Below are 14,612 nucleotides of genomic sequence, written 5' to 3'. Positions count from 1 at the left end.
ACATTCAATAAACAATTCTTAACAAGGCAAATGATACTGTTTCCTGCTTTTACATGGAACATGAGCAGCATTGTTTAAATTGCAAAGATTTCTTTTCTCACATTATTCCATTTAAAACAAACAATCTTTCTATAGAATACACTCTTTGCATAACACAACAATAATCCTTTCCAAAAATTATATTAAAAATTACTATATAATTTAAGGGTGGGTCTGAGACACAGTGTTTGTTTCCATATCTAGGTTTTACAATTTAAAGGTTCAAGGTTTAACGATGTTTGTATTAAAGGATTTAAGTCTGGAATCATCTCTAAACCAGATTACCTCTACTGCCACTCCCTTTCCCACACACAACATCCTACATAAAGTGAATTCAACAATATTTCTTTCTGGTTTTCTATTACAGGGAAATTTGCCTTGTGTAAACTCCAAGTCTCGTAATAGCTGCTTGTATCCTGAATAGAAGCATCATACAGACCTTCACATATATCTAAGCATACAAAAATAGAATTTAATGAAAAAAATATAAGCAAGTCCAAGGCTCATTATGAACATTCTGTCAGTAATGTTAGCCTTCTGTGTAACTTTGTCAAATCTTGACCTTAATGTAAGTGGGGAAGCTATAATGAGGGTAGGGAATCTGGGAGTTCTTCCCATTTCCAGAGTCCAGGTATACAGCCAACTTAACCTTAACTCCTCAATGGGAGGAGATGCAGAGATGCACCTGCTACTCCCTTCTCTCTCATACCTCATGGACAGAAAAAATTGATAGGTGGGTTTGCATGCATATACAATGCATGCAAAATGCTCCAACAAGTTCTTAAACTGGCCATTCATCGTGTGTATCATGGCACACCATACCAGGAACTCAGGTATGCTGAGAGCACTTACAGATGGTTATTACACCACAGCTGATGAAAGGTATCTTGATAACCTGCAGTACCTCAGGATCTTTTAATTCACAGGAGGGGTGGTAGGATTGCTTCACGTATGATTGTGTAAAGATGTAAGGCAAAGCTTTTACTGGAAATGACCTAGTAATACAGTTTGGGGATACTGCTTTTGAAAATACATTTTTCAGTTATTAAGGTTAAGAATAAAAAGAGAACTTCTTTCGAACACCTAAGCCAAAATGAATACATTTTCACAATTACTTATAAGAGTTCTGGAGTGAGGACTTTTGAATAGCACACACTATGTAAATTTTAAAATGACACAATGTGTGAATTAACCAGACAAAGTGTTAGAAATAGTTCAGTGAATATTTTTGATGTAAGTAGTCCAGTAGAGCCACAGTCTGCCTTCAGCAGACATCAGTGGTGATCTGCTAAGCAAAATCAGCCTTCTGTTCTGCTTTTGCTCTGGTACCACAGTAGGTAATTCTGATTTGGCTTCTCTTATTTGATTTCCTGGCAGGCTTTGAAAAATTTCCAATTACATTCCTGGGACTAATCATTGGAGAGACTTGCCTCTAAATCTCTCATATCGAGAGCTTTAACCACCTACCCTGAAAGGTATGGAGGTTTGGAAGCAAGTAAAAGGCAGTCATTAGTGGTTTTCTGTTGTGTCTGTGGAAACATGAAGAAAGGCAGTAAACTGTGATATTCAAAAACCTCCCCAACATTATCTCATTTGCAGCGGAGATGCCCCTGAGGTTGCTGCTATTGTAAATGTGAACATAAAGTTGCATACTATTTGAGAAGTTGCACATTCATCTGCTCCACTAATTGTATTATTTGTTGATTTTTTTTGACTCCTACCAGCAACATTTTAAGTACTGTTAGCTCTTCACATTTAGACATAACCCAAATGCAAACCACATAGTTCGAGCCCTGTAGTCATTTCATAAAGTATAATGTGGAGATGGTCAGATGGTCCCATTTTCACTCTCTTCTAGGAAGCAAAAAGACAGAGATTTTAAAAATCAGCAGTGAGATAACAAAAATTTTATTCCTGGAATTAGATTAGGCCTATGTGAAACAAAGTTAAGGAGGAGTAGGAATCACAGAAGAATACTTCTGACAGGCTATTCTTTTAACTCTGGAACAACTCCCCACTACAGTTATAGCTGATCGCATTACAGAATCACAGAATCATCTACGTTGGAAGAGATCTCCAAGATCACCCAGTCCAACCTCTGACCTGAAACTAACAAGTCCTCCACTAAACCATATCACTAAGCTCTACATCTAAACGTCTCTTAAAGACCTCCAGGGATGGTGACTCAACCACTTCCCTGGGCAGCCTATTCCAACGCCTAACAACCCTTTCAGTAAAGAAGTTCTTCCTAATATCCAACCTAAACCTCCCCTGGCACAACTTTAGCCCCTTCCCCCTCATCCTGTCACCAGGCACGTAGGAGAACAGACCAACCCCCACCTCGCTACAGCCTCCTTTAAGGTACCTGTAGAGTGCGATAAGGTCGCTGCTGAGCCTCCTCTTCTCCAGGCTGAACAATCCCAGCTCCCTCAGCCGCTCCTCGTAACACACGTTCTCCAGACCCCTCACCAGCTTTGTTGACCTTCTCTGGACTCTCTCGAGCACCTCCATGTCCTTCTTGTAGCGAGGGGCCCAAAACTGAACACAGTACTCGAGGTGCAGCCTCACCAGAGCCGAGTACAGGGGGACAATCACCTCCCTAGCCCTGCTGGCCACACTGTTTCTTATGCAAGCCAGGATGCTGTTGGCCTTCGTGGCCACCTGCGCACACTGCTGGCTCATATTCAGCCGACTATCAACCGATACTCCCAGGTCCTTCTCTGCCAGGCAGCTTTCTAACCACTCCTCTCCCAGCCTGTAGTGCTGCTTGGGGTTGTTGTGCCCCAGGTGCAGGACCCGGCACTCGGCCTTGTTGAACTTCATACAGTTGGCCTCAGCCCCTTGGTCCAGCCTCACCAGGAAGAATGCTAGGGAAGCCCATAGGATACAGGCATCTGAGTCAGCTGTAGCACATGTGGAAAAGTAAAATTATGCAATGTCTCCTGGTGAATTTCTGAACAGTTGATCTAGTCAAAGATTGCTGAGACTGGGGCCAACTTTACCAATTAATTCCCTAAATGCCAATGAACATTATGCATACTCCCACAATCAACCTCTGCTGAGCCTATGTATTTGCATGGAAACACGAGATAAATACATTGCTGTATACATCACTATAATTAATGTTAAGATCTTCTTTTTGAAAGAACCATCTGGACTACAGTGATACCTTCAAGTACAAATATTTTACTGCTTATGTATCTATGATTAGGAGATGGCCAGCTGTTCAAACACTGATCTTGCAATGCAACGGTTAGTACCAAACTAAGTAATTCCTTAGTGTTAAGAAACTACTGTTGAATTATTTAAAAAAAACAACTAGAAACTCCAAATGTCATTGAACGGTTTCATTAATTTCAATGGTATTAGTTGCGTGAGAAAGGACCACAGGATAACGTGGGGAAAGCTTTCAATTATTTTAAAACCTGCCATATGAAATACGTTATTGCAAACAGAGAGTCAGCACATACAGTCACTTCATTTATCTCCCTGAACTAAGTGAAAGTTAATTTTGTTTTCCTAAGATCTGGTTTTAAAAGCATTTGTGGCAGCTTTCTATTTGCTTTGCCTTGCCTTGCATTTTATTCTTCCCTGTAATTTAATTTATTATTCTTGTTTAGTTGATTTATCAGACAATGGAGGATTCTTTGCCTCTCCCTGTTTTAAGTGTTTTTTTTTTTCTGCTTTAGCATTTACCAGAAGCACAAAGAAAGAAGCCTGAAGCCAAGTCTTAATGCATTTTAAATATTTGTCTTTTTAAGCAAAACAAGGGGCATATATATTGATTTTAAATATCTAGAAGTACTTTAAATGTTTTATTTAAACAGGGGGACATAAATGCACGTAGACTTCATTAAAAGACAAGTGAAGGAACCTAAAGCTTTACTTGAGCAAAGATAGTTACCTTATAATCAAATAACAAGCATTGAGAAAACGGTAGTAAAGACAGTGTGCTGGGTTAGAAAATATTATTGTGATATGTTGTTTTGGAAAAGAATCATACTAAATTACATTCTATTTTCATGTATGGGAGTTATTGCAGGAAGTGATGAGAATTGCAAAAGTGAGCTCATAAAGAATAGTTTTTTTTTTTCCTCCTCCAGTTTATGAGACATATCTTATTCTCATACCATAATGATATGCAACTTTGAAGCAACTTGAAGACTTCTCAGCTGAGGTCCAAAACCTCAGCTCTCTAAGTTGCCAAACCACTGTGGAACAGGAGAAATATAAGATTCTCTTTATTTTTGCACTTTCAGTCTTGATTAATGCAGAAGGTACTGAGGATCTTAATTATTAAGTAGCTAATTCTTTTAAGTAGGTGTTTCAGAGTGCATTGGTTCTTGGTAACAGATGATACTCTGTGAATCCAGCACCAAGGAGTTAAACGTGAGCTGTTTAAGTTGGTTCCACTACTTGAGACAAATAGCACGTAATTTCTAATTTCACACAGTCAAGATGGCCAAAAAATCTGGCCACAAGCAAGTTCCTCTTTTCATTTACAAAAGCAGAATTCATGCTGTTTAAGGAATGTACCGTGTTTCTCTAATCCCAGGCCTAAATCAGAGGCAGCAAGTGAAAGACATTTTCTTCTTTCAGAAAGAAGCCATTGTATTCATATAATTACAATACACTTTTGTGATGACCCTCTAGCAAAATTATGTGCATTTGCTAAGCACCTTGTACTGCTTGAAGTGTGCAGTTATTCTTGCTAGCATACCTCTTGATGAAAAGATATTATTGCTATCATACTGAAGCATTCAAATTGAAAGATTATTTCCGAGAGTTGTGTTTTTTGTTTGTTTGCTTGTTTGCTTGCTTGTTTTTAATGTAAAGTATAGAACCTACATTCCATTCATGCCTCATGCTTACTGAAGCTAATGGGACTTAAGAAATGACACTTGAAGAACTGGCCTAGATAAGTCTTTCCAGCTACCAAACTGTGGCACATTATGATATATAAATATGGAAATAGGATCTTCCACTCAGACTTTAATTCAAACACTGTATTCAGTTCTGAGTACTGACAAGCAATCACTTTACTGCATAATAAAGCTACTTTGGTAATAGTTTGCAACATCCCCTCTATTTCAGGATAGAAGTCAGATTAATTCTATTCAGAGGGATATAAAAACAAGAGCTTCAGCCTTAATGTCATCATTGTGTTCTCTCACTGGATTCCTACAGGCACATCTTCAAATGACACTGAGGAATACATCTTCTTTGTAGTAATGGCAGAACTACCTTTGAATGTCAAGAGACACCGCCATGCCTTCTGGAGATCCGAAGGAGCATTGCAATAAACTGTTAGGTGGCTTCTGCAGCCTGGTATTCATAAAGGACAAATTCCCTGTCATTCAGGAAACAATAAAAACATCTGTTATAGGGCCTCACAAATAGGGCCGAACAACTTGATTTAACTTCAAAGTTAGTTCTACTTTGAGCAGATGGTTGGAGCAGATGACCTTCAGAGGTCCCTTCCAACCCAAATTATTCCATGATTATATTCTGTCCTTTTTTAGACAGAGCAAAATGTTTCAAATTCAAAACAATTTTGAAGCTAGCAAATGGAACTATGAAAATAAAGAAATAATCCAAAACAACCTTAGTAATATGTTTGTATTTTCTAAGTGGTATGAGACAGCAAGGTACCCACATAGGTCTTTCCTTCTGATTTTTTCTGTAATTTGCGATGCACTCTGATGTTGGCAAGCAGTACAAAACTCTTTTGTAGAGCCATCTTGGTTTTGGACAGAATTCCAAAAAATACATATTCTTAGGTCTAACAATAATGAGCAGTTATTACTAAAGAAAATGAGTTAACGTTGTTCTTACAAAGTGAAACCCTTCTGTTTTAGTAATTGTTAAGTTTTTGTTACAGTTAAAAGACACTTTATATCAATCTATCAAACTGGTTTAAATATCTTCGTCTAAAAAACTCCAAAATCTAAACAACATATTTATACCATCACCGCTGCAACCATCTCTGGTTAGTACCACGAAGTCTATTGCATAAAGTACTAAAAATCTTGAAAAACAAATTAGACAAAGCAGATTGCTACAAACAGTTGAAATCTTACTGAACTTACGAATGTCCAAAATATTCAAGCTTCAGTCTTGTATTTCTTGAATTATTTCTTATGTCATGAGAACTCTCAGCATTATCAATCTACATATTTCATATGGTTTCATGATATTTTCTTAATTGCTGTGTATTTAAAAGTCATATATCCCAATGTAGGACTATACAATAGCCGCATTTTTGAAAAAAAAAAAAAAAAAAGAACATTGCTTTTAATAGCAAAACTGAATAGAACATCCTGAGTTGGAAGGGACCCAAAACGATCGAGTCCAACTCCTGGCTCCACACAAGACCACCTAAAAATTAAAGCATGTTTCTGAGAGCATTGTCCAAATGCTTCTTGAACTCTGTCAGGCTTTGTGCCATGGCCACTATCCTGGGGATCCTGTTCTAGTGCCCGGTATCTTTTGTAGCAAACTACAAAATAACAAGAACAGTAAAGCAATCAGTAGGGACTCCTGCTTTCATCAGTCATGTAGAAGACAGAGGTCAGTTCCTTGTCAGGAAGGATATGAACTTTGATTGCCTATCTTCAATGAAAATAACCTAGACATCAGGCTGTAGAGTAGGCTGAGGTAAATTATCTGTATTCCCTATTATAGTTGCTGCATTCTTATACCTCCTACAAATCCCTAAAGATGACTTGAAACAGTACAGTTCATAAAGGAGAAAAAAATGTAGGTACAGTTCCAAACTCAGTTGGCTCCCGTAACTGCTGTCTTTCATAATGACAAGACACAGCCAAAATGTTCCACCTGCTGTGTTCACAAGCACAGTGAAAAAAATCTTGCTCCTGCAGCACATTGTCATTAGTAAATTTGCAGTAAGTACCTCATCCATGCACTACCTAATCTCCAAACTCCTATAAGAGCTCATAGAAGCTGCTAGCTTCTCAGGAGGAGGTAACTGGCTATATTTCAGTTCCACATGAGACAAAGGCTCCTGATGAGTTACTGCATATGCTGTCACTCATAACAAATATATTTTTGTTAAAAAAAAAAAAAAAAAACTGTGACAAACTTCCATATTCTGTCCCTCTCACATACATTTGCTATCACAGCTCATTACGTAAGAAAAATGAAGATATCTTCCACTGTACGGCTGAGGCATAAACCTAAATACTCAAAAGCATGTGACAGAGCTTACTTCCACCACATGACAAAAATGGATGTCTCGGTGTCCCCCTGATATAATTGAATGTACACAGATTCATACAAAAATCTATACAGTCAGCAGCTCATGAACTGAACTAGCTCATCCCTTGAATGCAAGTAAAGGTGACAGCAAGCAAATCCATGTCATTTCTAAAAGGTGTGTGCTGTATCTGTCTTTGAAGATCACCAGTAGTGGAGATTCTGCCACTTACAAAACCAGTTATTTTAAAACGATAAAATATTTCTTAACTGGTCATGAAAACTACTATACATGTAAGGTGAATTTCACTAGGGGTGGTGGCACTTTGATCACATGATGCATCACTTTCCTCCTGGAAACAGGCTAGAGGGAGAAGAGCCACAACTGGATGAGTTACTTCACAGAGATGAATATCTTTCAACTGTGAGTTGACCCTGCCTAACATCTGTGGGACTGTGGGAGACATACTATCCCCATCTCCCATCTTTGAATCTTGCCTCTTTTTTTTTTTTTTTTTTTTTTTTTAAGTTCATATGGCTCAGAATTGAACCTCGGTTCCCAGAGAGAAATGAGGCATCTCCAGGCCTTCTGCAAACAAGTTGTCTGGTCTGAGCTGGTCATCTAAGGCACCCTCTGTACTGAGAAAGGAACACAGGCAATTCTAGAGCATGATTTAACAGTTGTGTGGGATGAGTTACCTCAGAAGCCATGTTTTTCTGACTACAAAAGCAGCTCAACAACTAGTTGACAACTCACTTACAGAAGGTTAAATTTTAAGGTGACCAGTCCAAAGCTCAGAATATACAAACTCACTTTTGATAACCAAAATAATATTATTATGTAAACTTACCATTAATTATTAAAAATGCCTCAGTTTTTATTTAAGCTTTAAATTATCTTGCCTTTCCATAAAGTTACACCAAAATGAAACTTTAATGGGGAAAGCTAAAAAAAAAAAAGAAAAAAAAGATAGCCAAGAAAGGGACAAACACTTAAAATGTAGTCGGGCTGAGCCAAAGCTTGCAGATTTAATGGAGGAATAAACATATAATTTGACAGAATGTGATACAGAAGGTAAGAGAGGTAGACATTTAAACAGGTAGGCAGTTTTTCAGAAGCAAAGGATACCTCTCATAATCCACACCATCCAATGTGACATATTCTTACTGTTATATGGAATCACTAAATGGCCTTTCTCCGATCAGGGTGATGCTGCATAACCTACGGAGGACGGGTGTTGGATTTGACTTTGAATGATTGTATAAGGCTCAGTATATTATACCAATGTTCTACAACTCTGAGACACTTTATGAGAGTTCTTCCTTAGAAAACCAGTGAAACAAAAATTGGACAAACCTGTTCTCTTCCAGTAGACTTTAACCTGAAGTTGATTGTCCTGATAGAAAGGAGTTCCAATTTTAAGAAAACGAGTGGTTTTCTTTCTTTGAAATGTTGGGTAAGGATCTACCAGTCCTTTCTGGGGTTTCCCAGCAGATGTCTGCTCATCTGCAGTACATAAAACAATTAAGAAATTATTTATTTTAATACAGTGATGTCTAATGATCATGTTAACAATGTTCAAATTCAGAGAAAAAAAAAATCTTATTTCAATATCTTACCTAAACAAAATTATTATAACTTTAAAGAGCAAAGTTCATAACGGTTGAAAAATATATAATTTGTTTGAAATTCAGTAAAGATATTTTAGAGAGAGAAAAAGGTAAATATATTTTAATATGAAAATGCTCTCTAAATTTTTAAAGGAATCATAAGTAAAGGGAGTGAATTTATAACCCCAGAAACAAAAAATGTTAACACTGTGACTTTTTAAACAAGCATGGTATCTAGCTGTACTTCTGTATAATCATTCATGGTCTTTATATTTGCACAGTATTTGAATATACACAAAACCTGAGGATGGGATTGAGTGTAACCCACAGAGGCTACATGTGGTTATTACATCAAAGTAAATACAGTCCTTTGGTACACTATATGAGAACACTATGATCAGATTAAAGATCTTTCTTGCCCACTTGCCTGTCTCCAACAGTGAACAGTGAATGCTTAGGAAAACATTGTAAGAGCAGAATGAACTTTGAGCAATTCCCTCAGTGTATGTGCCTAGCTTCCAACAAGCAATGGTAACACGATGTCCTTCATCAAGTACTACATCTAGTAACAGTTTGTGAACATATAGCAGGATTGTCAGTATTTAGAATAATTGAGTATTCCTAGATATTTTCAATTTAAGAGTCGGTAGTGCTGATTCAAACTACATTTAATTATGCACTTTCAGATATATCAATTCTGATTGAGGACAGTATTTGCATCAGATTAACAAAAAAACTGTATTTAATTCTATACTACACTTCAATAAAAAGCAGAGATTCCGATGATTAGTAAGTTATGAATTATTAACTACATACTTGAGAGAAAAAGAGAAAGACTCAAGTTTCAAGAATAATCGTGAATAATATGTAAGCTTGAATATTTTGCCCAATATATAGCTTCAGCTAAAACCCTAATTGCTTTCTGGAAAAAATATATTTTTTCAATCCTTTTTTAAATCTGATATATTTTTCCATTTTTTTTGCTTCTTTTAAATCAATGCAAACCTACCAAATGTATGCAAATTCTTTCTCAAGGTAACCATAGCATTTATGTTATCTGAAAGAAAATCACAAAGTGATAGAGTAAAATACAAACTTGAATCTACTAGGTATATATAAATTTAAAGTATTTTAATTTTACTAAATTTATACTTTGCTGTTCTCTCTCTACTCCACTGCCATATATATGTGTATAAATATATATATATACACACGCACTGTATATACTGATCAACAGAGAAAATTTTGCTGCATTTCCCAGAAGTGAAGCATATGAGTATATGTGAGACAACATATATGTCTGAGTGTGGGGAAAGATAATGCCAGAGGGCCAGGGTCAAAGCTCACAGAGGTCTGTAGGATTAAATTACTTCAGTGGGTTATGGACTGATTCTTTTCTGATGACATGAACAGACACCTAAAAAAAGACTGTAATTCCTCAGAGAGTTGAGTAGCTGACAGTGGAACTTCAGCAAAATTGGAACGGTGCTTCTGGAGCTACTTCCCAAAGGCCACAGAAGTCCCCAAATAATGAGGAAGCGTGAATGTCCTGTCCTAGATAATATTTCAGGCAATTTATTTTTCAGATTTCTCCATCTGCTTCTGAGTATTGTTGAAAATACCTCAAGTAGAAGCAGCTCTAACTAACTTCAGTGAGACTCAGAAGATGAATTCAGATATATTTGCATCGCCTCCAGAGGTAGATTTTGTTTGTTTTTCCATATAAACCATAATTTAGCCATTCTTAGAAAAGGTCCAAAAACGTCCACACACATTTCTCAGCAGAGTGCTCAATCACACTAAAAAGTGTGATATCACTGGTTTTGACCCAAAGAATCTTGAAATCTCGGCTTTAATAGGAAGGATGTTCAGATTTGTCTATCAACTTATAGACATATATTTGTCTATAAACTTATAAGCTTTAAACTTCAGCCTGGAGAATCAAAGGCTCCAGGGAGACCTTATAGCGACCTTCCAATACCTAAAGGGGGCCTGCAAGAAAGCTGGGGAGGGACTATTTATTAGGGAGGGTAGTGATAGGACAAGGCGTAATGGCGTTAAGGTGGAAGAGGGTAGATTTAGATTAGATATAAGGAAGAAATTCTTTACTCAGAGTGGTGAGACCCAGGTTGCCCAGAGAAGCTGTGGGTGCCTCATTCCTGGAAGTGCTTAAGGCCAGGCTGGATGGGGCTTTGGGCAACCTGATTTAGTGGAAGGTGTCTCTGCCCGTGGCAGGAGGGTTGGAAATAGATGATCTTTAAGGTCCCTTCCAGTCCAAACCATCCTGTGATTATATGATTCTATGACTGATTATTGAAGTACTTTCATGTGTTAGGTTTAATTCTCACAGGCACTGTTTTGGCCCAAATAGGTAGCGAAAATGAGCTTAATAGGGGGAAAAAAGATCTTTAAGTCTGGTTTATCTTCTTGGTACATTAAAATATGAAACTACTGTAGATATGAAGTTCTGTTATAGTTAACAACTACTTTAAAATATTTCATACATATCCAAACAGAATATGTTTGCAGAAGGGTCCAGCAAAAACAGCGATTGACTAGTTAGGGTGAGAGTATTTAGGGTAACAGCAACGTTATGAAAATGGTGCCAAATAAAGTTTAAACTTTGATTGTACTTTAAAATAAAAATGTAAATGGATAGAAAGTGAAACAATCAGGAAAGGATATATAAAATGATATCTCTAGCACCTTTTAATGAGAATTTTGCTGTATTTTATATTGTATAGACATTGGCAGTTGGGACAGTAACTCAGTATTGTATTGTAATTATGAAAGCATTTAACTAAGATTCAGTTTACTGTTAGATTCAGATATGATTTTAAATAATATTTTTATAGTAAAATGAGAGAAAGAGTTTCAACAGCTTGCTCAATGTCTCTCTGGCTAGGTATGCATAATAATGGCATCCAGGATTCTCTCTCAGTTACTAGGACAAAGCCCAGCCCAGCACAGTGCTGCCTTAGCATGTGAGGTTTTAAAGATCTTAAAAATAAATAACCTGATCTCTAAAGATCTCAAGATTTTAATTTGAATGTTGGTCCTATCCGTGTAATAATTTCTTGAGAATTCATTTCTTATCAGGCATGAACGATTTAGATTCCATAATAGAAGAGTCAGTGTTTTATATCAATTCATAGCAGATATGTATTTGAGTGGTCCAAGAATCTGAATTCATGGTCTAGTCAGAAGAGTCAGGATTTTGAAAAGTATTGCAAACTACAACTGTCTAGTTAAGACAAAGACACAGAAATGGATTTACTCCAGCGACTAAGGAATATAGTTAGTATTTATAACTATAATATATTTTAAAAATATTAACATCACAGTGATGCACATGCTTCCATTTTCATTGTGCTTGTTTACTTCAGGTGAGCAGGAGCTAAGACAAAGTATTAGGTGAAAACTATGATCAGTTTTTATATAAGAAATTTAACATTAAAAGGTTACTCGACCAAGACAAGATTACTTTGCTATCAAACAGCCAGCTTTAAGTAAATTATTTCCTTTCATTTGAGAAACCATTACACAAAACAATTAAAATCCAGAAAAAGAAGAGAGAAAGTATTCAGGTGTCTGAATACTCACTATTATTCCTGGTGTCCTGCGTTGTGCTAAAATGGAGAGAAACCTTAGCACTTTTAAGGCGTATCTGACCCCAGCGTGTTACTGCCTGTAGTTCTACATTGTAGTTGCTGTTGGGTTGGAGTCCCTCCAGGACCACATAATTCTGGGGCTATAACAGAGGAGAATAAATATACAGAGCAGTTATAGTATTACTGAAACACAAGCTCTTATTAAAAGCAGGCCTGTTATCTTGGGCTCACTACTCTTTTGAAATTAGAAAACTCATATATAAATTTCAGCAGAACAAAATTTTCTTTCTTTAAAACAACATTTTACTGAACTCTATTTTTGTGTGTCATTTTTAAAGAACTAATAAAGGACTAACTTTCCTGGTGTTTACAAAATTTTGTCAATTCCTTGGCAAACGCGGACACGTACTGTTTAGGTCAAAATTAAAGGTGTTTATACATATATATAAACATATATATATATGTATAACTTTTTTTTTCTTGTGCCTAAATTATTTTAGCCAAACAAATTTAAACTCTTTTCTCCACAATTTCTACAGTAGCAAATCATTGACAACTTAGTCTAGAGACAGCTAGTGTTAAGACAGCTAGAATGCAAGATTCAGTACATTTGTCAATATTTTCTATAAAACGTTTTCTACAAAAATAAAAAATAAACAAACAGGCATCCAAAAAACCTCCTTATTAACAAGGATTATTTTCCTCTACAGAATAAAAAATGGAAAAGAAAAAATGAAGTTTCCATTGTCATGAAAGTGTACATGAGTAGGAATAATCAATCCTACATGAGTAGGTTTATCATTCTCTGGTTAATAACCCATAAATTAAGTCCCATAATATTGCAAAGAAGAGACAAGGGTTCACAGTATTCTTGCATTCTTAAATACATTTTTAGTATTTATAAAAATACTCTTCTATCTTGTGTCACAGACAGAATATATTACTCCATGTTTTCATTAGAATTCTTTGTGCCTGTAAAGTTTCACAGTCAATCCAGAGTGAAGAGGACACCTATGCACTGCCACAGTTCAGGGATTGTCAAAAGCATCCTGTTTCAATTATGTTTACTTGTTTTGTGTTGAGTTATTGACTATAACTCTTGATTAACGGCATTGATTTCTAAATACTGCAGCAAAAATATTTGAATATCTACCTAGAATCATCTAGAAACCTTTATAAAATGGTTTGGACTGGACTACATTTGAACTAGACCATACCTAAAGATAAAAATTGAGAAAAAAAATTTTCAATGTTCTTTAAAAAATGAGATTTTTCCACCTTGTTTCACATTTTCTACAGTTTCAATTTTTAGACTGAAGAGTTTCTGTAATATTCAAAGGACCATTGACAAGCAATAGCCTCAGGAGTATCCTGTGGGGGTAGTCTGAACCTCATTACTGTACAGTTTCATGCGATGCTGCAGAAGAAGAAGTACACTGGGCCAGGAGTTGTATGAAAGGTATTCTAAGAGCCTGTCTTTTCTCTTAGATATGTCTTGGATCTTCTGGATTTCCTTATATTCAAGGCCAGAACCTTGTCACAATTATTTAATACTGTATATTGGATGTTTTAACATATACCCAATTTGAAGGTCTCTAGCCAATGGCAGTTTTCCTGAGAAACATAAATTTTTCTACCTAGCAGAATCCAAATCTACTCCTACCTTGCTAAAGTGATTCTTTAAAAGTACAACAGAGCTCTTTTTAAAAAAAAAAAAAAAAAAAGTATTTAACTTGAGTAGAAACCAAAAGTTAAGTTATCTCAGTCCCTGAAAAGACTCCATATCATTTCCAATTGTGGTTAAATTTCCTTTTCCCTCCTTCCCAGTGTAGAGCTGGTGATGATGGCTGCAGTCTCCAGACCCTGATCCCTGTCCGTTCCCATGAAAAGAGGTGGGTCCACCATGCTCACACGTCAGTGGATCTGGCTATGTCCAGTCTGCTGTAAATGAACTCAGAATAATGCTTTAGTTGCTCTCATTTTTCTCAGGATTTGGTGCCTGAGGGACAGAGAGGGAACTATAACCCTACAGCTGTCATTCATAACAGTATAAATGGCCAACCAGAGTCAAAACACAGGGTTAACACAGACATGGAAACAAATTCTCACAATGCATTAATAAAACTTAGTTCAGAG

The 14,612-nt window shown here is 36.4% G+C and overlaps 1 protein-coding gene across 3 annotated transcripts in view; it reads right to left on the bottom strand.

The window, feature by feature from the left end:
- Nucleotides 1-14,612, bottom strand: part of ANOS1 (anosmin 1) — a 143,236-nt gene that overhangs the window by 23,266 nt on the left and 105,358 nt on the right. For 2 of the 3 annotated variants that reach the window (XM_066982325.1, XM_048066800.2), the window contains exons 8-9: nt 12,469-12,616; nt 8,612-8,761 (exon numbers count right to left, since the gene is read on the bottom strand). In XM_066982325.1, coding sequence (XP_066838426.1) covers nt 8,612-8,761; nt 12,469-12,616 — 298 coding nt within the window. The remainder of the gene's footprint in view (nt 1-8,611; nt 8,762-12,468; nt 12,617-14,612) is intronic. The other variant, XM_066982334.1, reaches the window with a different exon arrangement.

This window comes from Anser cygnoides, chromosome 1 (assembly GCF_040182565.1).
Source record: "Anser cygnoides isolate HZ-2024a breed goose chromosome 1, Taihu_goose_T2T_genome, whole genome shotgun sequence".
Classification (NCBI taxonomy): domain Eukaryota; kingdom Metazoa; phylum Chordata; class Aves; order Anseriformes; family Anatidae; genus Anser; species Anser cygnoides.
This window is presented reverse-complemented; position numbering and strand designations above follow the sequence as displayed.